At 37.6% G+C, this 26,581-nt stretch overlaps 1 protein-coding gene across 3 annotated transcripts; it reads right to left on the bottom strand.

Moving 5' to 3' along the window:
- Nucleotides 1-9,513: 9,513 nt before the first annotated feature.
- Nucleotides 9,514-26,293, bottom strand: cep63 (centrosomal protein 63). 3 transcript variants are annotated; one of them, XM_067459619.1, is made up of 15 exons: nucleotides 26,171-26,293; nucleotides 25,481-25,573; nucleotides 25,161-25,338; nucleotides 20,146-20,241; nucleotides 19,904-20,026; nucleotides 19,677-19,790; nucleotides 16,726-16,917; nucleotides 14,799-14,944; nucleotides 14,517-14,663; nucleotides 14,324-14,426; nucleotides 12,908-13,105; nucleotides 12,645-12,731; nucleotides 11,643-11,845; nucleotides 10,848-11,169; nucleotides 9,514-10,420 (listed from the first exon to the last, which is right to left on the bottom strand). In XM_067459619.1, exons 2-15 carry the CDS (start codon nucleotides 25,519-25,521, stop codon nucleotides 10,247-10,249), a joined length of 2,124 nt encoding a protein of 707 aa, XP_067315720.1. In that variant the 5' UTR covers nucleotides 25,522-25,573; nucleotides 26,171-26,293; the 3' UTR covers nucleotides 9,514-10,246. The 3 variants fall into 3 exon arrangements, with proteins under 3 accessions (XP_067315720.1, XP_067315721.1, XP_067315722.1); XM_067459620.1 differs by having other exon boundaries at nucleotides 10,869-11,169; XM_067459621.1 differs by having other exon boundaries at nucleotides 16,762-16,917.
- Nucleotides 26,294-26,581: the final 288 nt, after the last annotated feature.

Raw genomic sequence — 26,581 nt, 5'->3', positions numbered from 1 at the left:
TTTTTTTACTCATTAATGTACACACAGAACCTCATATTGACAGAAAAACAAAGAATTGTTGACATTTTTGCAGATTTATTAAAAAAGAAAAACTGAAATATCACATGGTCCTAAGTATTCAGACCCTTTGCTCAGTATTTAGTAGAAGCACCCCTTTTGATCTAATAAAGCAGAGTTATTACTCGAGAATAAACAAGTCTTTTTGGGAAAGATGCAACATGTTTTTTACAGCTGGATTTGGGGATCCTCTGCCATTCCTCCTTGCAGTTCCTTTCCAGTTCTCTCAGGTTGGATGGTAAATGTTGGTGGACAGCCATTTTCAGGTCTCTCCAGAGATGCTCAATTGGGTTCAAGTCAGGGCTCTGGCTGGGCCGTTCAAGAACAGTCACAGAGTTGTTGTAAAGCCACTGCTTCTTTATTTTAGCTGTGTGCTTAGGGTCATTGTTGTGTTGGAAGGTGAACCTTCACCCCAGTCTGACATCTTGAACAATGTGGAGAAGGTTTTCATCCAGGGTATCCCTGTACTTGGCCGCATTCATCTTTCGCTAAAGCTCAAAAACACCCCCACAGCATGATGCTGCCACCACCATGCTTCAGTGCTGGGACTGTATTGGACAGGTGACGAGCAGTGTCTGTTTTCTACAAACATACCGCTTAGAATTAGGGCCAAAAAGTTCTATCTTGGTTTCATCAGACCAGAGAATTTTATTTCTCACCATCTTGGAGCCCTTTAAGTGTGTGTTTTTTTTTTTTAGCATACTCCATGCAGGCTTTCATGTGTCTGAAGAGGAGAGGCTTCTGTCGGGCAACTCTGTCATAAAGCCCAGACTGGTGGAGGGCTGCAGTGATGGATGACTTTCTACAACTTTCTCACATCTTCCGACTGCATCTCTGGAGCTCAACCAAAGAGATGTTTAGGTTCTTCTTTACCTCTCTCAAAAAGGCTCTTCTCCCCTGATAGCTCAGTTTGGCTGGACGGCCAGCTCTAGGAAGGGTTCTGGTCATCCTAAATGTCTTCCATTTAAGGATTAAACTTAGGAACCTTAAATGCAGCAGATTTTTTTTGTAACCCAGCTCTGTGCCTTGCCACAATTATATTTCTGAGCTCTTCAGGCAGTTCCTTTGACCTCATGATAATCATTTGCGCTGACATGCACTGCGAGCTGTAACGTCTTATATAGACAGGTGTGTGGCTTTTCTAATCAAGTCCAGTCAGTATAATCAAACACAGCTGGACTCACAGCAAAGGGTCGGAATACTTAGGACCATGTGATAATTCAGTTTTTCTTTTTTTAATAAATCTGCAATAATGTCAACAATTCTGTGTTTTCCTGTCAATATGGGGTACTGTGTGTGGCTGCAACATAACTAAGAGTGAAAAATATAAGGGGTTCTGAATACTTTCATTCAATATATATATATATATATATATATATATATATATATATATATATATATATATATATATATATATATATATATATATATACAGTCTTGTTCAAAATAATAGCAGTACAATGTGACTAACCAGAATAATCAAGGTTTTTCGTATATTTTTTTTATTGCTACGTGGCAAACAAGTTACCAGTAGGTTCAGTAGATTCTCAGAAAACAAATGAGACCCAGCATTCATGAAATGCACGCTCTTAAGGCTGTGCAATTGGGCAATTAGTTGAATTAGTTGAAAGGGGTGTGTTCAAAAAAATAGCAGTGTGGCATTCAATCACTGAGGTCATCAATTTTGTGAAGAAACAGGTGTGAATCAGGTGGCCCCTATTTAAGGATGAAGCCAACACTTGTTGAACATGCATTTGAAAGCTGAGGAAAATGGGTCGTTCAAGACATTGTTCAGAAGAACAGCGTACTTTGATTAAAAAGTTGATTAGAGGGGAAAACCTATAAAGAGGTGCAAAAAATGATAGGCTGTTCAGCTAAAATGATCTCCAATGCCTTAAAATGGAGAGCAAAACCAGAGAGACGTGGAAGAAAACGGAAGACAACCATCAAAATGGATAGAAGAATAACCAGAATGGCAAAGGCTCAGCCAATGATCACCTCCAGGATGATCAAAGACAGTCTGGAGTTACCTGTAAGTACTGTGACAGTTAGAAGACGTCTGTGTGAAGCTAATCTATTTTCAAGAATCCCCCGCAAAGTCCCTCTGTTAAAAAAAAGGCATGTGCAGAAGAGGTTACAATTTGCCAAAGAACACATCAACTGGCCTAAAGAGAAATGGAAGAACATTTTGTGGACTGATGAGAGTAAAATTGTTCTTTTTGGGTCCAAGGGCCACAGGCAGTTTGTGAGATGACCCCCAAACTCTGAATTCAAGCCACAGTACACAGTGAAGACAGTGAAGCATGGAGGTGCAAGCATCATGATATGGGCATGTTTCTCCTACTATGGTGTTGGGCCTATTTATCGCATACCAGGGATCATGGATCAGCTTGCATATGATAAAATACTTGAAGAGGTCATGTTGCCCTATGCTGAAGAGGACATGCCCTTGAAACGGTTGTTTCAACAAGACAATGACCCAAAACACACTAGTAAACGGGCAAAGTCTTGGTTCCAAACCAACAAAATTAATGTTATGGAGTGGCCAGTCCAATCTCCAGACCTTAATCCAATTGAGAACTTGTGGGGTGATATCAAAAATGCTGTTTCTGAAGCAAAACCAAGAAATGTGAATGAATTGTGGAATGTTGTTAAAGAATCATGGAGTGGAATAACAGCTGAGAGGTGCCACAAGTTGGTTGACTCCATGCCACACAGATGTCAAGCAGTTTTAAAAAACTGTGGTCATACAACTAAATATTAGTTTAGTGATTCACAGGATTGCTAAATCCCAGAAAAAAAAAAATGTTTGTACAAAATAGTTTTGAGTTGGTACAGTCAAAGGTAGACACTGCTATTTTTTTGAACACACCCCTTTCAACTAATTGCCCAATTGCACAGCCTTAAGAGCGTGCATATCATGAATGCTGGGTCTTGTTTGTTTTCTGACAATCTACTGAACCTACTGGTAACTTGTTTGCCACGTAGCAATAAAAAATATACTAAAAACCTTGATTATTCTGGTTAGTCACATTGTACTGCTATTATTTTGAACAAGACTGTATATATATATATATATATATATATATATATATATATATATATATATATATATATATATATATATATATATATATATATATATATATATATATATACAAAGGAACATGCTGCTTTGGCCCCACAAATGCCAGTCCCATTGCCATATTCATTATGTGCAGGCTCCAAAATAACCCAGTTTCTTCCTACCTCACACACACTGTGATACAGATACACATGTTGTGTCCTGTTTCCACAGAACTTAGATCAGATAGGTGCCCAATCGCATAAACGTTTCCATCTGGCTGCTGTATAAGACAGTGGCGGCACTCTTCAAACGCCTATCAGGGTGAGACAGCACCATGTGGCACCATATCACCAAGGGGCCAAAACAGGAACCGGCTATTTTCCACGGGAATCTCAAAATGAATGCTAAATAGACATGTTTTAAACATGGCTAAAATGGTTGATTGCTTTGTCCGTTGACTGCTTTGTGAAATGCGTAATAGAAAGGATTCACTATCTCTAGTTACATGCTGAACCTAGATAAGAGTGAACAGTCAGTGCTGAATAACTTCCCCATGGACAAACTGATAAGGAAAATATTGCTATATTCAGGGCAAAGGAGACTCGTCTAGAATGATTTGACCATGGCACATGAATGCCTGAATGGAGGTGCTCATAAGCAAGCTGTTTGTTCAGAGGATCCTTGGCATTGTTCCTCACAGACTGAATCGTGCTGATAAAACACACCCCACATCTGTCTGCGAAACATTCTGAGAATCCTGAGGGCGTTTGGATCAGTCTGATGTGAGGTCCTGCCAGCCAGGCCTTTATTCACTTTCATGACAGCGATGAACAATGAGGTCCTCCATGTGCAATCATGTACACAAACAGACAGACTGTGGGCTGGAAGTGAGGCACGCTGCCCCCCGGAGGTTTCGCCAGGCTCTGGAATGTGAGATAAAGGCGTAAGCACTGTACGGTCAGCAGCAGCAATCGTGGGAAAGTGTCTCTTTCTCCTCTTATCTCGTCAAGGAATGCAAGCTATCTGAGAACAGCAATATCCAAAGGGTTTCAAAAGCAACAGATGCATCCTGAAGAGAGAAAGGAAGAAAGAATCCTAACTTTTCTAGTGCTTTTTTTTTTTTTACTTGTAAGGATATTTACAAGGAAAAAAGCAAACAAGGGACAGTGAACTGGTTTTTATTATATTCATGCAAATGTATTTTTTATCGAATGCACAAAAAATAGGCATAGAATAAATCTTCACTTAGAAATTGCTCAATTTCCAGTTGCAAAGAAATAGCAATTAACACACTAAATGACTGAATGACACACTGACTTTACACTGTTAAAGAGTTGGATTCTCAAGCTAAGCATGGCCAAAAAAAAAAAAAAAAAAAAACGAGTTGGACTTATTATGGAGTTCGGAAAGTTTTTTGGGAGTATGGCCCTGTATGACTTCATAAAGGGCGAAATTGCTTGTATGGACACTTCTTCCGGATGAGCCCATGCACACATCAACCAGAGCGAGAGCAAGAGCTCATCAACGAGATTTGATAGGGTTACAGAAGCCCTCGGCAGCGTTGTCATTTTGTTTTCAGACCATGAAATCAACAATGTCACTAAAGAAGAGTGCTGGAAAGATCACATTGTTCAGTTTTACCAAATAACCTTGCGTTAAGGAAACAGTGGATGCAGTTTGTTTTTCTGGAGCAGCAACAGAGTTCTGCAAGTGTGTTTGTTTGAAACCGCATCAACCGTTTGTTTGATAAGTGCATATAATGTATACAACATGAACGTATAGTGAATCAAAAGTTACCTGAAATGATAATGCCATGATGTATTGTATGTGTTCCGCCCACTGCACGAAAGCACAAGCTCGGCTGTTTTTGGAAAGAATCAGTACAGCGTATCTGTCTTTTATAAATACGATAAAACTAAAGACTCTTCGGAGATATGACGTATGCAATAGTACTATGCACTTAAGATTAACATGAGACTGGCAGAAACTGTGTGTTATGTTTACAGTACAAAGACTGAAATAGTATTTTCTTGCCAAACTTACTCAAATAATCTTTTTTTTTGCTCAAAATAATAATTTTATTTACAAGCTGAATGTTCAATGTAAAACTTTTTTAAAAACAAAAATTATTAGGAGTAAGTTTTACAAAAAAAAAAAACTACTTTCAGGATTTGGTGTTGTAATGGGATATTTTTTTACTTGGCACACTTTGGGTCCCTTAGTAGCAACTGAGCATCATTTGTTACTCATCACCTCCATCTCTTTAAGACCACAGTTTACCCCTCTTCTGATGGCTACTTCCAGCAGGATACATGCCAAAAGCTCAAATCATCTCAAAATGGTTTCTTAAACATGACAAGTAAAATAAATAAATAAATTAAAATAAAATAAAAGTTCACATAGCATACAAATAGCCTCACCAAATGGAGTCACCAGATCTCAATTCAAAAGGGGACATTTGGGAGGTGGTGGAACGGCAGATTCGCAGCCATAAGATTTGCTTGATGCTATCATGTCAAGATCTCTGAGGAATGTTTCCAGCACCTTGTTGAATCTCTGCCAAGAATTAAGGCAATTCTGAAGGCAAAAGTGTACAAAAAGCTGGTGAGTGTATATAATATATTTATTTTCTTGCATTTATATAAAATGAGTGGTACTGAACTCAGTATCAGGTAGCTGCATTCTTTTTTAAGTTGTCAGTTACAAGTAATATAAAATCCTGTGCTGACAGAAATGGCATTTCAGTCCTTTAAAGAAGCTATTTATTACACTAAATGTACAGAATGTGGTGTATGTGTAAAGATAAAACACATACACATGTTAAAGTCACATTAGAAGCTCAGATATGCAAGCAAGCTACATTCAAGAATGAGATATTGACGTCAGAGTTCTAAACACTTTAAGTGGAGATGCTGCAAGCACATGTCCGTTTTCTTTGGCTGCGGTTCTTCTACTAAAGATTCTCTGGCATTACGCTATCTATGTGCGTTAAAGGCCAGCCATGACTTCACCTCTGCAGTTTTACAAGCCTATGGTTACACCTCTCATTTGCGCATGTTTGTGCATTGGGAGCTATGTAGTGGAACATTTTCTTGCTGAGGGTCAGGTCATGTTTGTGATACTTCTGCCCTTGAGGCCACATGACTTCAACTGATCCAATAGCTCAGTAGAACATGCAATTGGTTGGAACATTCATGACATCTCTATCTCATTGCTCAACAGAGCATTGTTTCATGCACACAGTTCTTCATCATGATTAATCACGGTTGGTGAAATATGCTGCTGTTAAAGGGCTAGCCAAAAATGTACTCACTCATATGTCTTTCCAAAACTGTATGCATTTTTCTATTCTGTGGAACACAAAAAACATTATTTTGAAAAATGTATCTCTTTTAGAATGGAACCTGATGATTCTTTGGACCCCACTGAGTTTCACAGTACGAGCAAAAACATTCTCTCTGGAATATCATGTTTTGTGTTCTGCAGAAGAAACAATGTCAAACATGTTTGGAATGACATGAGGGGGAGAAAAATAAAGACAGAATTTTTGGGTGAACTATCCTTTTACCAGAACAGAATAATGGTACAATAAAAAACTAAACTATTTTCACACTTAATGTAATCTGAAAAGATTGTGTGTTTTGTGCACTATCACAGTGTATTGTGGATACTTTTCTTCTCTTCTGTGTTTATTTTCAAACCTCAAATGATTCAAACGGTAAAAATTACCCGTATTGATTCATGATTCGGATCGCGTGTTAAACTGCCAAACTGCTGAAATCACATGACATTGGCGATTCGAATCATGAATCAATAAGCTGATTCATGACTGTTTTAATCTTTATGCTTCAAGAGATTCGATGCTTCAAGAGATTCTAAATAACCAACTGATGTCACATATGGACTACTTAGATTATGTTTTTATTCCCTTTCTGGTCATGGACAGTAAAGTGTGCATACACTTGGATATGCTCTCGGACTAAATATAAAATATCTTAAACTGTGCTCCGAAGATGAACGGAGGTCTTATGGGTGTGGAACAACATTAGGGTGAGTCATTATTTACATAAATTTCATTTTTGGGTGAACTAACCCTTTAAAAAAGTTTCTGTGTGTGTGTGTGCATGGATTGAGTGTCATTTTGGTATTGCTTGATGAGAAATGTTTGTTCTTTTTATTTAAAGAAGTGGATTGAACACTGGTCACCTGGTGCTATGAATTACAAATGAACCAGCCACTTCACTCTGGATCAGGGTCATTATTATGGTCCTGCGCAAAAGAACGAAAGACAGTAATACCATAACACGCCTGCTGGGCAACAAATGTTAGATTTAAAGTATTACTTTAAGTGAAAGCCAAAGAAACATCAAGGAGAGGTTGCTTACAAAGTCTTAATAGCCTACTCTACCAGTGTGGGAGGTCATGGGGCTCTGATGTAAAACTGACTTTCAAAATACAATTTCATATTATTTTTTACAGATTACTTTCTTTTGTTTCTTTTTTTAAGTGTTGTTGTAAGCTTGTTACAGTATAATTGCATAAATTACTGAGTGATCATTTAATGTTATAGTTTGGTTTAGGCAACGTGCTTATAATTATGCACAATTTTCTGTTATTGGTCTACTATAAGAATACAAGTAATATGCATAACAAGAATAAAGTAAAAAGTGTGTTTCTAACTAACTACTTGTAAAAAAAATGAAGTGAAATGTTACAGAATAAGAGTAAATACTTGTGATTGCGTTCTCTCTAACCTCTAATAGATCATGCTTGCGCCATCTATTGGGCTGTAATGGTAATATATTATGATTAATTTACTTACCCCCAGGCCATCCAATATATAGGTATACTATTAAGATGATTTTTAGCTGAAACTGTGGTCCTTCATTGAGTCATAATGGCGTCATACATTGCAAGACAACTATCGTCCCTTGGAGAGTAAAAGAATAACAACAAAATAAATATACCCATGGCTGCTGACAATTTATTGAGGTCTTATGAGGCAAAACGACCGGTCTGGGAAAGAAACTGAACAATATTTTACAACATTATTAAGTTACCTGTAAACCACAGCCTGTGCATGATGGGCAAACGGTCCTGCGCATCATGGCAGCAGTAGAGCGCGAGCTTCCTGTTACATAATGACGTATCCGCGGAAGCAAACGTCTGCTAAGCGGACAGAAAGAAAACAAACACACACACACACATTATTTTTTTTTACTATTATTTTGTACTTAAGTGTCGTAACGAAAGCTTAATAAAATTGTGTAATTCATCAAAGTGGTAGGCTACTTGTGCTTATCCTGGATGCTGCAGCAACATAGATTGCCTTTTAAAGATTCCCAGCGTTTGAGCTCCTGCATGACCCAAACATTGATCTCTCAACATTAAACTCCATAGACCTTAACTGTATGGACAAAAAACACATAGAATGTTTTCAAAATTTATTTTGTGTTCCACAGAAATTTTATTTTGGTGTGAACTATGCCTTTAGTTTTGAAGCTAGTCTCACTTTCCTGCTATTTTATGGCTGATTTCCATCTTACACAGTCAAAAAGTCTGTGAATATCATGCAAAAGGCCCAAAAAAGTATTACATTCTGAAAGTTTTGACCTTTTAAAGTAACAGTTTTAACAGTTGAAAACAAATTATCAGGTACATTCTTGGCCTCACTTCAACCATTCAAGCAAGTCAAGTGTTGATTAATCAACACTTGACTCAGTTCGCCCTTCACTTTGTCCAGGGCCTCAAGATTCAGAAGATCCTTGAAAAAAAAGCTTTTCCTCTGCAAGCAAAAGAGTAAACTTCCACACTGCCAAATTCCTCTGTGCTGTTTGTTGAGCTTTGCAGGCCTGGTATCCAGGGTTACGAAATTCCGTTCGCAAAACCGCTGGACCGGAGCCCGGCAAAACATATTTCCAGCACTTGCTAAGCCAAGGAAGGGAGAGGAAGGGAGAGGAGGGGGAGAGAGAGAGAGAGAGAGAGAGAGAGAGAGAGAGAGAGAGAGAGAGAGAGAGAGAGAGAGAGAGAGAGAGAGAGAGAGAGAGAGAGAGAGAGAGAGAGAGAGAGAGAGAGAGAAGAGAGAGAGGAGAGAGAGAGAGAGAAGAGAGAGAGGAGAGAGAAACACATTCCAAAACAAATTAGATTTAGGATATTCCTATTCCCCCATTTTTTAAAGCGACGGAGCACATGTCTCCCACTCAGTATCAATCTGTTGGTAAAATATGAGTCTTTCCCCACTGTGCTCAATAACAGCCTTTGGCTATTTCCATGTGCAGAAGGATGACATTAACATTCCATGAGCTTTCTCATGTCGGACATGCGTGTTTGCATTTGTGTGTGTGTGTGTGTGTGTGTGTGTTGTAAACTATCAGGCCTGGCACAATCTGTGCATTCTTGAGGTGAAACTTTACTAAATTATTACAGCATTCTGTTAAATGCCACTAAACATAGGTGGAGACTTGAGAGAAAGCTTGTGTGTTTGACGTCAACTTCACATCTTCGCTGTGCAACCATGCTAAAGAATACGACCCCAGAGAATGTATCTGATCCCATCACATGTCCTAAAATCCTTTTGCCAAAAACACAAGGTGAAGAAGAAATAAAACCATTCACACAAAATCATCCACTCCCATTATAAAGACGACTATGAAAACAAGCTCTTAATTCAACCCTTAAAACACACATACTCATGTCAGTAGGTTTACAAGTAAGATACTGCATATAAATATTGATTATATAATAAAGAAAGGAAAGCGAGAAAAGGCACAGCAAAAACAGTACAAATATGTCTAAAGTGCTCAAACAGATAATGATGGTAGATGCAAGAGGCCATTTGAAAGGTCAAAGGACAAAGTACAGTTAAAAAGGGGAGCGTATACATGGTCATCCCTTCACTAGTGCAATAACCTTGGAGGCATTCAGCACTTTTAGGACAAAAGTTGTTTGGCACTGTTTTGGTGTCATTTTTTTTTGTAGAGCTGCCCTGGCTTGATAAGGGTCTTGTCCAATCATCTTGCAGCAACTATGAATCCCAACTAGCTGCCAAAACCCATTCTCGTTCTCAAATAAAAACGGCCATACTGTGAAGTCTCTACAGGTACAGGTCAAGGCACTCTTGACTCAGTGATCTTGGGGGCTGCTGTCCTTTCCCAGGTATTTGCAGACGGTGTTGGCATTTTCCTTCTCCATGCTCTGAATGTGCCCATCCAGTCTCTGAAGCAGTTCTTGAGACCGTAGCTTTTCCTCCTCTAGAAACCGCTTGGTCACCGAGCCATTTGGAGATCCAGTAGAGTCCTAGAGGTAGAGGGAGGAATTGACCATTATGGATGTTGTGCAGTGCTACTGTGGTGCATGCATTTTTAATAAAGCAAAGTGTCAAAAGCAAAAAATTCTGCACCACGCATAACATCCTTATGCATAGGATCTCTACTCTTGGTGTGGTATTACACAGTTGGCTTGTCTTAAGTGAATGTAAAGAGGTGTGGCAGAAAAAGATTTCAGATTTGTGTATATGGATGGGTCAGTGGCAAATAAGATGGGGGTGGGTCCCAAAATGTCCCAAAAGTCATGCCAAATGAATGTTAATGTAGAAATTAAAAACATGGTCCTCATAGCAGTGGTGTAGAGTCAAGTCACTTGTGCATGAATGAATTTAATTTTTTATATATTTTTGAATAAATGAATAGATGGGGACAAAAATGAGCATCACTTCATTACTGACCGAAGGCAGAAAGTTGTCTACCGAGCTTGAAGCTTGAGCGTCTTCTCCATTAACGGCCGCACTAAGCAGAGCTGCTATCCTATGAGCTTTCCGATTTGAAGATGACGATGAGGCAGATGATGCAGACGAGTGGACTGGTGACACAGCCATCCTGGTCTCTTGTGATTGTTCATAGGGCCGATGAGGGGAAGCTCGTGCCAGGTTCTCAAGCTGTTTGAGGAGCGTCTGTATTTGGTCTTCATATTGCAGGGCTCTTTCCTGCATCCGAGTCTCCATGGCCTGCAGCTCCTCCTGGTGTCTGTGCTGTCCATCCTCATCAAATCTATGGCAGAACATTACAGAACTACAGTTATATTCACTGCTGTTTTTTAGTTTCACTGTATTTTAAAAAAATAAACAAAGCCTTAGTGAGCGTTAGAGACTTCTTTCAAAAATATAAAAAAGTCCTACCGACCCCACACTTTTGTATGACAGTGTACTTGTTGCTATTAAAGTAAGAAAGAAAATGTGACTTTTTATACAAAGAGTCCATATGGTCAAGGTCATATTTTTGCTTATTTGATTAATTCATTCATTAAAGGGATAGTTCACCCAAAACAGAAAATTCTGTCATCATTTACCCACCCTGTACAGCACATGGGTGAGTAAATAAAGACAGAATGTTCATTTTTGGGTGAACTATCCCTTTAAAACTTACTGTTCATTTCCATTTTCATTTTATTCTTAGACTTTTGGATTTCTTAGACTGTATGAGTTTAGATGAGAGAAGGTATTTTATTTAGAAGTACTACGTACCTGTTCTGGGCATTGTGTAAATGGTTCTTGTTCTGATTTTGTAGTAACGCTCTCTCATACTTGTCCTGCCAGGTCTGGTTGTTGGCCTCCATGCGAGCTCGTAGCTCAGTCATTTCTAGCCTCAGCTGCCTGTTCTCCTCTTCCAAACTTTTTAGAGATGACACGTAGCTGTCTCTAAGACTCGCCAGATCTCCATCACCTTTCTAACAGAGACACAAAGAAAAAATGTGAAAATTTTAAAGGATGCAAAACAGAAATAAATAATCTGCATTGCGTCATAAATTCATAGATTATGTGGCAAGGCACTTTTAAAACTGTAAAGTTATAAACAAAGTTAAACTTGCTTAGAATTACTTAGAACAGTGGTTCTCAAGCCACCAAGGGGGAAACCATGTTTCAAATAAATAAATAAATTAAATGACATATCTAATATATATACAATTTTGTGTTGAATAGTAGGGGGCCTTCAGTTCAAAAAGGAACAATTGACTTTCCAAATGTAGTCTTTATATGGAAAAATCCTTGACAATTTTCAAGAAACAGCTGAAAGCACATCTCTTTTGTGAGTATTTAACTCTTGAATGAATTCAATTATATCACTATTGGAAAATCTTTCCAGCTCTGGATAGACATTAGTAAACAAATGCTTTGTTTCTGCTTCATTACGCAAGTAACATTGGTTTTGCTATGATTTCATGGAACCAAGAAATGCTATTGTTATTGTTGATTCACAGTTGATTTACTCATACTTGCGCAAACTATCTGATACACCAGCTGTTATTCGTTACCCGTGTTGCATTGTGTGTTGGGTAAGTTGGGGCGGAGCAATGAAGGGAGGGCTGTGTTTTGGGTTGCGGTGTGTTTGTTTGGGTGCTGATTTCCAATATCAACATATGAACAGTGTTCAAATGTTGTGTTCAGTGCTCAAAAATCGCTTACTTGCACCTTTAATTAAGCCACATTATAAGTAAAATGAAGTTTTACTGAGCAAAGGGTGGAAACCTTAGGCGATCTTGACTCGACTCTCTCAAGAAGATCATTTAGATGCTGATTCTCAAGCTTCAGAGTTTCAAGCTGGACCTGTGTCACCTACAAAAACCATGAGAACACAATCAGTTTATGCATGATATAATAAACTAGTAATTTAACAGGTAGCCGTATGTCTCTTCTTATAGGGTCATGAATAGAAGGTTTTTGTTTTTTATTTGGTGTTACTTAGTGGCATCTGCCTATTGTGGACAGTTTGGGAGTGCATTTTGCTGAACCTTGAGTTCTGATGCCCGACGTTCTGCCCGCTCCACTTCTGCCCGTAGCTGTCGCTCAATACTAGAGGTGGAGCCAGTGAGGGTGGCAATGGTGATGTCACGCTGATGAAGTTCGCTGGTTAACTGAGACACCTCCTTCCTCATTCCCTCCAACTCCCCACAACGAGTCTGTTCGGCCCTCTCAAGCTCTTCACGTAACTACAGCCATAAAGAGACAAGGAGTTGAATTTAACTGCATGTGGTTGTCAGTAATTTGCACACATTAATAAATCTCTCGCATCATTTCTCTTGGTGTGAATAAGACAGCTCAGTGTGTTGAAATAAACAAAGCTGCCTAACCACACACGGATAATATATACCCTGTACAGTCCTGGTATTAAAAAGCATTTTTGTCGATCGGATCACAAGTGGATGACACTAAATACAGGGGTAAACGGGGTCTAAAATGTTTGGAGCTTGTTCACTTTCGACCACTTCAAGAGGTAGTCAAAAATATAAAAATTTGGTCATGTGGCCAAATACGTTCGAACAACCAACAAAAGACTGCCTACTCTCCGCTTACTGACCTAATGTGTAAACATTATGGGAAATGTGCTAGCCAGAAGGGATATAAACTTTGTCGAATGAAGACCTAGGTTTGGTTTGAAGATGAAAAAACTTACCAAGCCCAATGGGTGCGTTTAAGCCGATTATGCCTAATTAGCCGACAATGAACATGGTCATGTAAACGCGGTAACACGTTGTCTTTTATCGGAGAAAGGTCATAAACGGCGTAAGCATAAACCGGTCGGGACAGGTAGTTTTTTGCTTTTTACCCCGTTTTCATGTGGAATCAACGCAATATCCTGCTTTCTGTCGGCTTATTAAAGTGCACATATGTGTTAAAGGTGACAAAAAACGCAAACTCAGCATGAATCTCCCGCTGACACGGTGCATGCTTTATTTAACATCACAACTGATGTAACATTTGGAATACTCTGAGTCAGATACGGACATTATTATTTTTGACGTCACTACAAGGAAATAACCCGATGTATTAAACGCAGTTTACTTGCGTTGTCCGTTTACTGGTTTGCAAGTAAACGGGGAAAACTGGTTATTTCAATAAGCTGATATTTGTGAATTATCAGCTTACTGATGTGGATGTAAATACACTCAATGTTCTTTCACCATTCCTGATTTCTAATGCGCACAAACTGCATTCGGTGTGGTCTTGCGACCATCACAGCAAAAACAAAAGCTGCTTCTCCATATATAGTTTCCGTTGTCTCCTTTCATATTCATAAGTATTCGTCCATTAGAATAGGTGTAAAGTCTACTTGTGATCTGATCATACAAAACGGATCTTCTTAACACCAGGTGTAAACGGGGCCAAAAACTCGAACTGTAAAAACCTGTATTGCTCATTGTGCATACACGTTTGATTTCAGCTGTACAGCGACAGTGTTCCTTCTCCATCAGTTTCCACTCATTTTCTCGTCTGCTCATCTCTGCTTTATGCTTACGCATATTCTCCAACCTGACAAAACAAAATGTTCAAGGTTTATATCCCAGCTTTTGATTGCTAGTTTCCGCTGTTGTATATTCTCATGGAAAAAAAAAATCTCACTTGTCTCGGAGTCTGACAACCTCAGCTTTCAAGTGACTCTCACAGGTCTGGGAACTGTTGAGCTTGACTGTGGCTTTCTCTAGATCTTGTCTAAGGGCTGCTAAGCTTGTAGACGGACCGTGTGATGATAAACATTCCTCAAGAGACCTAAACGAAGAGATAAGTAATTGTAAAGCATGGTTACATATTGAGCTTGTTATCTAGAAAGTTACTTTATGGACTGTTGTTAAATGATATATTCCACATGGAACACAAAATGTTAAAAGGATGATGATAACGTACCTTATGACTTGCTCTTTTGCTTGTAGAGTTTGGTTGAGTCGGGATACTTCCCGGCGTAACTGCTGTTGCTGGGCTCCTGTACTACGTACAAACTGATCCTGAGCATCCAGTGTGGCCTTCAACTCCTCTCGCTCTTCACTCAAAACCTGCAGAGAACAGCTTTACCATTATTCCATTTATTACATATTTAAATTAAAACCACATTTTCCACTTTTTTTGTATACTTTTAAAAATAATAGCAATGCTCTAGCTTTAAAATAGCATTTAATGCTGTCTTCAAGTCATGTTGGAATGATCATATTTGTGAGATGTGCTTTATGAGCTTTCAAAATATTAAAAGAAAAGCACCATAAAACTATCAAAGAAGTGATCCATATAAGTTTTGCACTATATACTGAAGTAATATGTGAAAAAAAAAAAAATTTAAATTACCACTGATAACCTTCCCCTACAATGAGCTGTTAACTGTAAAACTGAGACGTTGAATTAGTGTGTTGAACTCAACAACTCAACCAGTCTGATTCACGAATAATCATCCAAAAATGATTATTTTGGAAATTTTTCATGCTTCAAAAAGTTCATAAATGGTAAAAGTAATCCATGTGAATAGAGTAGAGGATGGATACCTCTACTCAGTCACATCAGCGCAATGAGGCATTGAACAATTTAAATTTAAAACAGCTTATTATGTAGTCAATAAAGCAAATTAACTTGATGCAAAGGTTTGTTTTTGTGATTAAAATAAATTAAAAATATTACTGTAACATCCGTCTTCCTGTGTGTGGAAATTTGTTTATATAGCGCAACAACGCACAACACGAGTATGCATATTGCCTGCAGCATCCTTGCCATTCAGGACCATCGAGCAGAGAGGACAGCCTTGAATCCATCCACAGCTGATGCAATCCTTTTTTATGCATAAAACCTCGATTAGCCTAAACTTTGATGGATAGATTATGTAAATAGATTCCATTTTGCAGTTCAGTAGTCATACGGTTTTCGAGAAAAATGGTAAGAGTGAATTTAATTTCAATAAGCTGCATTTGCGTTACGTTAATGTTTTGTTCATTAACGTAACTCGGACATAAATAACTTAATGCCTGTCGGGCTCGGGTCGTGTTCAGTTACTGCTCTGTCTGACACGGGCCGGGGACGGACAAAAAAATGCCGACAGATCCACACACTTGAATAGAGCAGTCTAATCCAAGCCTTCTGAAGAGACATGATTGCTTCACATGATGAACAGATTTCATTTAGGCCTTTATTCACATATTAACATTGAACAGTGGATATATATTAAATATGGTATATGTGCGTCATGCATCAAGCAAGGACGTTTACATTTTCTATGTACATGTATTGATGAAGGTTTAAATGTGCATAAAAGCCTAGCACATTTAAGCTAGGCTTAAATAAGCTATGCTTAAGCTAGGCTTTAAGTCATTAAATCTGTTCATCACATAAAGCAATTGGCATCTTCAGAAGACTTCAAGATTAGATTGCTCATTTCATAGGGATTACTTTTAAAATGTCTTTATATACTTTTTGAAGCTTAAAAATGTAAAAACCTAATGGATTATAATATTTAAGAATATTAAAACATATCTTTATTTGTGTTCTGAAAATGAACAAATGGCTTATTGGTTTTGGATAGAATGACATGATGGTGACTAAACCATGCCAGAACTTTCATTTTTGGTTGAATTAAGCAGGAACTCCCTTGAATGGTATGGAGGGGAATGGTGTGAAGGGTTAGCAACTTTTCCTCTTGCTTCTCAAGCCACATTACACTCTACATACTACATTCTAAAGGCCATTTCTGCCTCTACTTTCCTTTATCCATGGATATTTTTTATCCATACTTGCGCAAACTATCTTTAATTTAATATAATTTCTACCTCTACTTTTCTTGTGGATCTGGATCTACCTGTCCCCGTATGTAGGCTGCAGCGGGGCAGCTGACCTGCTGTTCCTTGATGGAGTCTCCTAGCTCATCCTGAAGAAGCCGAAGTCTCTCCAGTTCCAGTTCTTGAGTATGTAAGGTGTCCTGAGCCCTTTGCAGCTGAGTGCGTAAACGCTGCAGTTCCCCCTGTTCCTGCGACCGACCTACACCCTGAGACTGAGATTTCACACATATTAATAAAGTTAAAATGTAAGTTTATTTATAAGGCACATCTAAAAACAACATGTTGTACCCCTGTGCTGTACAGTTAAAGGGGTACTTCAGCGCTGGGAAGATGAATCTGTATTTGAACTGGGTCATCAATGCAGTAGAAATGTGAAATTATTTTTGAATTTGGTGCTTTCTAGACTGAGAAAAGACAAAAAATGTATTTTTGTCCCATGGGGATGAAAGACTACAATTCCCAGAATGCTTCGCTGCCCTGTGCCATTCCCCAACACCACCAACTTGCTTACAGTGACTGAATTAGAGAAGACACTACAATTAAAAACTGAACGTGTCTGTTCAATATAATGAGTGAGTCACCGCGCGAGTCTCACAGACAGCACTGAGCACTGACTGCAGGAGTGATGAGAGCTGAGGTAATCGCGACTACATTCGCGGCAAACATTCACAACGCGAGTTCAGTCTGGCGCGTTTCAGTTCATGCCTTTACAAGCTTAACTTTCATAGAAATTAATTTGAGAAGTTAAAAGACTTACATTGCTCACCATAGCTCCGTTTAAATGAGTGCCTGCAGCTGAGCTGAGCTCTCCCTGCAAGCTGAGTGTAATCTCCCATCCCCCATGCGCAGATTCAAAACATGCGGAAATGGCTCCCTCTGCTGGCTGTAGTCTTTAGCCTTTGGGCAAACATTCCTCCTATGATGCAAAAATCGTCAATTTGCATCATAGGAGGAATTTTTCTAGAAATAAAATGCATAAATCTCTTGTCTCAGGGAGATATGAGGGGGGAAAGCACAATAATTTGAATATACTCCAGGGTTTCTACTGATACAAAGCCATATGCTAATCGCTGAAGTAACCCTTTAAGTGTTAAAAAGAAACGAAAATAAACATACCAGACTAGTAAAACATTATAAAACATACAAATATAACCCTATACATCTCAAAAAACATCAAAAGCTATGAAGAATTCTAGATTTAAATATGGTCAATGTGGAAGAGGACCTAACATAAAAAGATGCGTATTCCACATTCAGGAGACCACAACTACAAATGCCCGATCACCCTTGGTTTTCAAGCAGGAACGAAGAACAAAGACAAGTAACAGATTTAATGAACGTTCGAAAAGATCTGTATCTAGAGTGTATTTTAAGGGGATCAGCAATGTACTGAGGGGCTTGACCATGAAAGACCTAATAAACATATAGTAGTACCTTACATTTTAACTCTGCAAATAAATGGACACCAAAGTAGGGAAGTGAGAACAGGGCTGATATGTTCTCCTTTCCTGGTACCTGTTAGAAGCCTTGCTGCTGCATTTTGAACTAATTGCAGGTGTGAAATAGTAGACGGCAAACCCACATACAAGGGTTTGCAAACAATCCATCAGGAATATAATAACAGCATTAATCACTATTTCCAAATCCTTCTGTGAGAGGAACCATTTTAATTAGGCAAAGGACCCAAGATCAAAAAAGAAGCATATGAAGTATGTGGGACAGCACTGATAGAAAAATCCCTTTCATGAAGGCAGTAGTGGCTCCTGGCTGTAAATTTAGATTTTGCGGTAGATTCTGGGTCTTAATTAGACTGGGTAAACCTAGCCCGATCTGCCGGTGATTTGATTACGCCCTGCAGCTCAGGCTGGAAACCTGTAAAATATTTTTATCCTGGTTCTGTTACAAATTTGCGGGGACCAATCACAAACCGGCTTATCCACCTATTTGCGGGTTATCGTTTATGCCGTGCAGCGATTTTCCCTTGATTGTATTTGCAGTTTTACTCATAAACTTCAATTCATGTTCATCAATAAGGTGAGAACTAGGACCGCTATATATCTAAATATATTTGATTTAATTGAAAACTGTAAGTAGTAATAGTTTGGTGTTTGCTGTCATGATGATGACAGTAGTGGACAGCTGTTCCGTCCTCAGACACATGCATAAAATGTCATCTTAGAAATACCTTATGTAGTATTTAGTGCCTCTGAATTTTATTTAATAAATATTACGAATTTGTGAACAAATTCCAGTGAGGAAAAGAAAGCATTGTCTATTTTCAAACATAAAACAAACACAACAGAACTATAAAAACTGGCTATTCACATGAGCAAGCACGTTTAAACAAAAGGGTTTGTACTTTCATTCATTTGATCCCCTACTCCACATAGGAAGAACATACATGTTACTAACCTGGTGAAGTCTAGTATGCACATAGCTGAAGCGGATTGATGTCGTCTTAGTCCGAAGTGAGGTTTACGTTAGGTAATGTGAAAATAAGTGGTATAGCTTGAAATCTGGCCTTATGGCTCTGAATTTGAGATTTTAAAAAAACACAGATTTATATTGAAAAATTGTGAGGACTCAAGCACCCCCAGCCTCTGCCAAAGCCATTATGAGAAATATGAATACACACTGCTAATAGACTTAAAATTTGAAAAATATTTGTTAAAGAATGCTGAACACATTTACCATTTATTATTGATTCAGTTTACATAGAGGTCTATGTTTTGGATGAATATTTTGGTTTATTCGCCCTTACAGACAAGTCATGGCTGCGTGAAGGTATGAGGAAAACCATCTTAACACAACCACCTGGATGCCAACCAGCCATATTACAATAAATACATATTAATTCAACTTTATATCAACTTTTTTCAAAAGAGCAGTGTTGAGCTCATACCTCAACTGTCATGCTTCATTCAATGAACAACCTGGAATAAAAAACTATACAGTTTCAAATAAAGTCCACCTGAATGAGGGCAAATTGTTCAGCCAGGTCCTTCCTTTGCTCCTCCAGTAAGGTCACTTGTCTCTGATACTGCAGTCTCTGCTGTTCCCACTCTGCTGAACGCTGACGAAACTCCTGCATTCAAACAAAAAATGCTCGATGAAATGTATTAAATTATTGAACTAAAACTATTAAATGATTCCGATATAAATAATGAAGTCCACTTAATATTTAGCCAGTCTCTGTACCTCCATCTTGCTATTGAGGCGGGACACCTCAGTCCTATCCTCCTCTCTGCTCAGAGCTCCTTCTCGCGCCTCCTTCAGATGCTTACGCTGTAGCTTTTCATAGCTGCGTTTCAATTTAGACAACTGTTGAAAGAGTTAACTGTTAACTATATTGTTTCATAAATGTTTTTTAGAATCAGGACATACTGTGTGACAATCATATGTAACACCACTGCTGCAGCTAAAATCAAAGCTGATTTTACCTCATCTTTTACATGCTGCAGCTGTTCTTCATACTTCACAACCAGCTCTTGTTTTCCAACTTGCATCTCATCTAGTTGTTTCCTGAGCACCATGATCTGAAAAACATAGGAACTGCAGCTCAAACATGACACCTAGTGGAATGTGAGCTTCTTACAATGAAAGATGACCAGTGACTTTATTATTATAGCCTATTATGCATAACAATGCAGTCAACACGCATGTACATGCCGGAGTCCACCAGTCAAAATGCTTTTTTTATGAAATAAAATATTTCTCATTGCAAATTATATTATCAGCATAATTTTCAGAGAAAATGTGAAGATATATCAGGCAGTTTTCGCTATCTCTTTAAAAAAAATACAGCTCATCTCAAGCTCATTTTTTTGTGATTGTCAGTTACAACTTTACTTATTTGTCTTTTTAAATTAAATTGTGTCATTGTTTCTTTATTGATTTTTTTAAATCTTGGTTTTGTTTAAAAATAGATAATGATGAACAGATTTTCAACATGATCTGACTTTTGGAACCCATGGAGTAATATAATATAATATAATATAATATAATATAATATAATATAATATAATATAATATAATATAATATAATATAATATAATATAATATAACTTTGATTTATGGCAACATTATATGCATGTATCTCTGCATTTTAATCTAATGCATTCAGCCAGTTATACTGATACATGTCATGTCCAGCTGATCTAAAATAAATAAAACAATACCTTTAAAAATGAAAAATCAAAGCATGGTATAATAGAATGCTGCTTTTTCCTATATTACCCTTAATGTTATGGCAACGGTGTCGTGATCATGATGATATATTTATAAAGTTTCTTTATTTTATATTTTCAAATTCTAAAATAAACATGATCGTAAACATTAATTTAATGCCATAATGTTTCTTCATTTTATATATATATTTTTCCAAATATTTGTATATTTTAAAATTAGAAAGTTAATAATAATATTATAAATAAGTTATAATAATATTCATTATTTTGTATAATAATATAATGTAATATAATATAACCATTTAATTTGAATATAATGTTGATTGAATCAAGGCAACATTATATGCATGTAGCTAGGTATCTGCATTTCAGTCAGTTAGACTGTGTGTTATGTCTACCTGATGTAATAAAACTAAAAGTCAGTTGGGGACATTAACATAATGATCTAAGTTATTCAACTAAATATAAAAATAAAATTAATTAATTAGGTCTTATTTAATTCAATAAACTATAATACTGATCTGCCAACATTGTCACTATGTGATAAATTGTTTATCACTGTTTTCTTCAAAACGACTGTACAGCCAAATCAAATTCTGTTGCAATATTGTCTATTTGAACATTGTGAAGCTGCTTTGAAACAATTGTCATTGTAAAAGCGCTATATAAATAAAGTTGATTGATAGATTGATTAAAATATAATACAATTATTTAAAAAATGAAAACTAAAAACATGTTATAACAGAAAATTGCCTTTCCCTATATTACTCACAATATTAAAGTAATGGTGTCATTATCATGATGATATCCAACTAATAGGTCACATAGTTAATGCTCATAATAATCCTCAAACAGAAGCACCCAGTCTGGTCTAGTCTAGTCATGCAGGAAGACCCACGCCTTCATGCAGTTCACCTGCTGTAATCCCTTTTCCACTACCAACTTCAACATTCGGAAAGCACCATCTTGGAGCTCCAGGAGGGACATCATCACTTCTCTTGCCCTAAGCATCTGCCGGGGTGAAGGCAGAGCATATGACTTACGTGATTTTTGCTGAGCCATTATTTTTACAAAGAGATCACACCATTGAAAGTGTAACAAAACCATCACAATCATTTGATAGAGATGCAAATTAGCTTATATGCAATACATATTTTCCAGTTTTTGACTGGAATCATGTTTTTTGTACTGTGCCTATTTAAATAAATGTATAAATAAAATACATTTTTAGTCCTTATATAAAATCACAAATCAGCCAACAAACAGTTGCCTTGTAGTTTTTAAGACTTTTGGGCTATGGGGAATGATTAGGCAGCTGACTTGTTACTACGCAGCCCTATCAGGCAATGACTTTTCAGAACGTGTTTGAGAAGGTACGTCACAAAAATCATATGGGACAGACTTCTGAAGCAGCATAAAGATTTATTGATCTACAACAAAATAGAGAGAGCTTTGGTGATAACTAAGCAAATGTTTAATGCAATACAAATTTCTAGCTACAAATGACATCAAATGTGGAAAAAGTTAGTCGAAAATGTACATTTACACACAAACTGACCACTAACTGCAGCTTTTAGATGGCATTTTTAATTTTTAGCTTAACTGTCATGGAATGAAATGCAGAGAATTATGGGATATCTTGTGGGCCACAATGCTGCCTTTAAAATTTGATCAGATGAAGATATCTTAGTAGGCAGGATGTGACATGAATGATCATTGGATTCAGGTGTGCCTTGTTGGCTTCTTACCTCCGTATGTTGCGTGCATTTTTCACCTTTCAGACACAGTGCTGCTTTAGTGCAGTGGTGTCTAATTTTAAAAGGCCTGCCACGCATCATTTACAAATCATGCAGTTTCACAATATCACCACAAGGTGGCAACAGTAGATTTTACCACAGGTGTAGCGGAAAACCTTGAGCGAGTGACCATTAATGGCTCGGACACATGTTGCCTCCCAATTCGCATACTATCTGTACTAGTAATCGATAATCTACTTTTTCCGGTTAGAATCAGTGCATACTCTAACGACTAATATTGCCCACAAACCATTGCACGTTGGATGAGGATTCAGTTAGAACTACAAACACAAATAAAGAGTGTTAAAAAAAAACTCCAAATATGACAGATGTGCAAGTCTGATGGTTAAGAGGAGAGGTTTAGGTTGAGTGATTAATAATCAGTATATACCTTCACGAAAATATATTTATTTAGAGTTATCCCAGATTTGATCTGCAACAGCACTGTAAACTGTAAAGATATGTTTGATCATTAACTTTTAAATGCATCATGAAACATGAGCAAAAACATGAGGAGAGTTCTCTGCATGAAAGAACCGTAAACTGTAAAGATATGTTTGATCATTAACTTTTAAATGCATCATGAAACATGAGCAAAAACATGAGGAGAGTTCTCTGCATTTCTCCCCGAAACGGTGGGACATTGAATGAAATTAAATGTGGAGGACTTTAACTGTGACATGATGATTGACAGAGCAGTTTAAATGGTGACAGGATGCACGTAACTAAGTGAAAGAGCTGTCCATTAAAAATGCAGTTATGACGAAGTAATATGTCCCCCAAAGCTTGCCTACTATTCTGCTACACACTCAAAAGTATGTACCTTTTTCTTAACAAAAAGAGCACATACATTTAGGGTGTAGTATAAGCAGGCAAATTGGAATGTAGCACCAGCTTGTTATTTGGAATCTGGGATACCACCATAGCCACATAAAAGAAACGTAAAGTTGATTTTCTAAGTGCTGGAAATCAGATTTTTTTCCCCACTGAGAGTTGTTGTCATGTCTCATTTGACAAGAGAAAGTCTCTATCATAAAAATTAGTGCAGATGAATATGAAATACAACAAATTGTAATTAAATTTTCTTATATGGACCTTCTCAACTTAATTTAACATAGAGAAAAATTGTGCTTAATTGTTGATTAATTAATACATTGATTAAACAATTAACTAGTCCTGTGACCTAACAATAAAGAATATTTAACTTAAAGGGGTACTTCAGCGCTGGGAAGATGAATCTGTATTTAAACTGGGTCATCAATGTAGTAGAAATGTGAAATTATTTTTGAATTTGGTGCCTTCTAGACTGAGAAAAGACAGAAAAAGTATTTTTGTCTCATGGGGATGAAAGACTGCAATTCCCAGAATGCTTCACTGCCCTGTTAGGCCATTCCCAAAGTCACCTACTGGATTACTGTGACTGAGTTGAAGACACTACAATTAAAACCTGAACGTGTCTGTTCAATATAATGAGTAAGACACCGCGCGAGTATCACAGCACTGATCACACTGTGAGAGAAATGAGCTCGTGATGAGAGCTGAGGTAATCGCGACTACACTCGCGGCATACATTCACAACACGAGTTCAGTCTGGCGCTTTTCAGTTCATGCCTTTGCAAGCTTAACTTTCATAGAAATTAATTTGAGAAGTTAAAACACTTACATTGCTCACCATAGCTCCGTTTAAATGAGTGCCTGCAGCTGCCTGCCGAGCTCTCCCTGCGAGCTGAGTGTAATCTCCCATCCCCCATGCGCGAGTTCAAAACATGCGGAAATGGCTCCCTCTGCTGGCTGTAGTCTTTAGCCTTATTCCATACATTCCTCCTATGATGCAAATATCGTCAATTTGCATCATAGGAGGAATTTTTCCAGAAATAAAATGCATAAATCTCTTGTCTCAGGGGGATATAAGGGGGGAAAGCACAATCATTTGAATATACTCCAGGGTTTCTACTGATACAAAGCCATATGCTAATCGCTGAAGTAACCCTTTAATTTAAAGCTACACTGTGTGATATTTTCCCCCATCTAGCGGTGAAAAGGTATATGACCATCCAGTGAATAATAGTTTCTGTTCCTCTCAATTCTGATTTAGTTTGAACTCCTACGGTGGCTGATTTAGTCCAAGATTAACAAGGCAATCCCCCTCTTCACATTCGACACGGTGCCATCAAGTGTTAAAACGCAAAAGGCGAAGCTTGAATTTACGGGTATGTCCCTCTTTGGCTAATGTACTTTCAGGATGGAAGGACAACATGGTGACCGGCATACAAACCCCTCACCCGTATGTATTTTCAACGGCATATTATAAACTTACGAGAATACTTTATTACTTGAAAGAAGTAAATATACATTAATGAGCACATATGTTTTTGAAAGAACTAAGTGTTTTTAGCTAAGAATAAACTAAAAAAGTTACACAGTGCAGCTTTAAGAGAAGCCTGTTATTGTTATTGTGTATGACTACAGTACCTCTGAGCTCCTCTTGTCGAGCAGAGCCCTGGCTGACTGGAGTTCCTCCTGCGCATTCTGCAGACGCAGCTCCATAGCTTGAACCTCAGCTTCCCACTCACGCCGCTTGTGCCCCACCATGATGTCAATCTGTCGCATCAACTCCTGTAATTCTGGTTCACAGGATGACAGGACAGAGCTGAGGAGAGGAACAGAAGATGACAGGAGATGAACAACATGTACATGCTGTATGCCTAAATACATATACATACAAAAGCATTAAACAAGTCAACATTTTGTATAATATGTGGATTGTGCAGAATTTGAATTCTTTCATTTACCTGACATCATGATCACGGAGCGTGCTCAGAAATTCCTCCATTATTTCTCAGTAATCTTCCATGCACATAGTTATTACATTATCAAAATTGGGACTGCATATATGAGAAAAAGAGAGATAATTTATGAACAGAGATGATGGGTGTAAATCACAATATCACATCTAGAATTTTATCTGCATTATGGCTAGTTACCAAGGGCAACTATACTAAGTTACAAATACCATAGCTATATGTTCTGGTAGAATTAACTATTCTGACATAACTTACTGTGATTTCAGCCTTTCGGGAATCAGGTAGAACAGTACTTCAGAGGTAAAACATGTTTACAAAGAAATAGAATAAGCCAGTGGTGCTATAACGAGGTAACGTTACGTTAAGTTACTAACGTTACGTGCCGAGCTATTATTGGAAGGCTAAATAACTATATAATGTGATATAATCACATGCATAACCGGCGTCTCAGTATATTTGAACACAAGGTTTTATTAATCTACTAAATAGTGATGTTATAGTTATGATAGTAATAAATCAGTAACTGTTACTTGGCTAACATTAGCCTGTTAGCGTGGAGAAAAAGTTCTCGCATTGTCTTACTTTCAGTGTTTGCAGAAAAACTGAATGTATCGTTAACGTCATTTGAACTCAAGTTAGTGTTAGCGTTTATTTCCCGAAATTACAATTCTCACTTACAATTCCAGGGACACTTGACATCATGTTTGTCAGCTGGGGTTGTAGGGGTGACAGAAACCCAACAGTTGAAAGCGCACAACAACCAAGAACATCACAACAAAGAGGAGAACAGCCACCCTGCCCATGCTTCCGCACTGTGTGTGTCACGTGTTACACATACGTACCATTGAAGCCCTTTTCTCCAAAACATGCTTTTGTAAATATAAAATTGTCGAAATCATGACATACTAATTCTTAAAGTAATAATTTTGGCATAGAACGAAATGTTTGACCTTTTAACTCATAATTTCTACATTTAATCTCTTTAATCATGTATGATTTAGTATGATTATTTATGATATAGCCATTAGCTATTTGCTTACAGCGAACCCAATTTACTAATCAGATTTAATCATGGAATTATAATGTGGT

This window comes from Pseudorasbora parva, chromosome 12 (genome assembly GCF_024679245.1).
Source record: "Pseudorasbora parva isolate DD20220531a chromosome 12, ASM2467924v1, whole genome shotgun sequence".
Taxonomy (NCBI): Eukaryota; Metazoa; Chordata; class Actinopteri; order Cypriniformes; family Gobionidae; genus Pseudorasbora; species Pseudorasbora parva.
The sequence above is the reverse complement of the archived record's forward strand: the minus strand, read 5'-3'. Positions and strand labels throughout refer to the sequence as shown.

What these genes read in the sequence shown, in the direction of transcription:
- cep63 (XM_067459619.1), bottom strand. Translation starts at nt 25,521, where the DNA reads ATGGAGGAATTTCTGAGCACGCTCCGTGATCATGATGTCAG. An exon ending in TCGACAAGAGGAGCTCAGAG is followed by an intron (nt 20,242 to 25,160) that starts GTACTGTAGTCA and finishes TATGTTTTTCAG; the next exon opens with ATCATGGTGCTCAGGAAACA. An exon ending in GCCTCAATAGCAAGATGGAG is followed by an intron (nt 19,791 to 19,903) that starts GTACAGAGACTG and finishes GTTTGAATGCAG; the next exon opens with GAGTTTCGTCAGCGTTCAGC.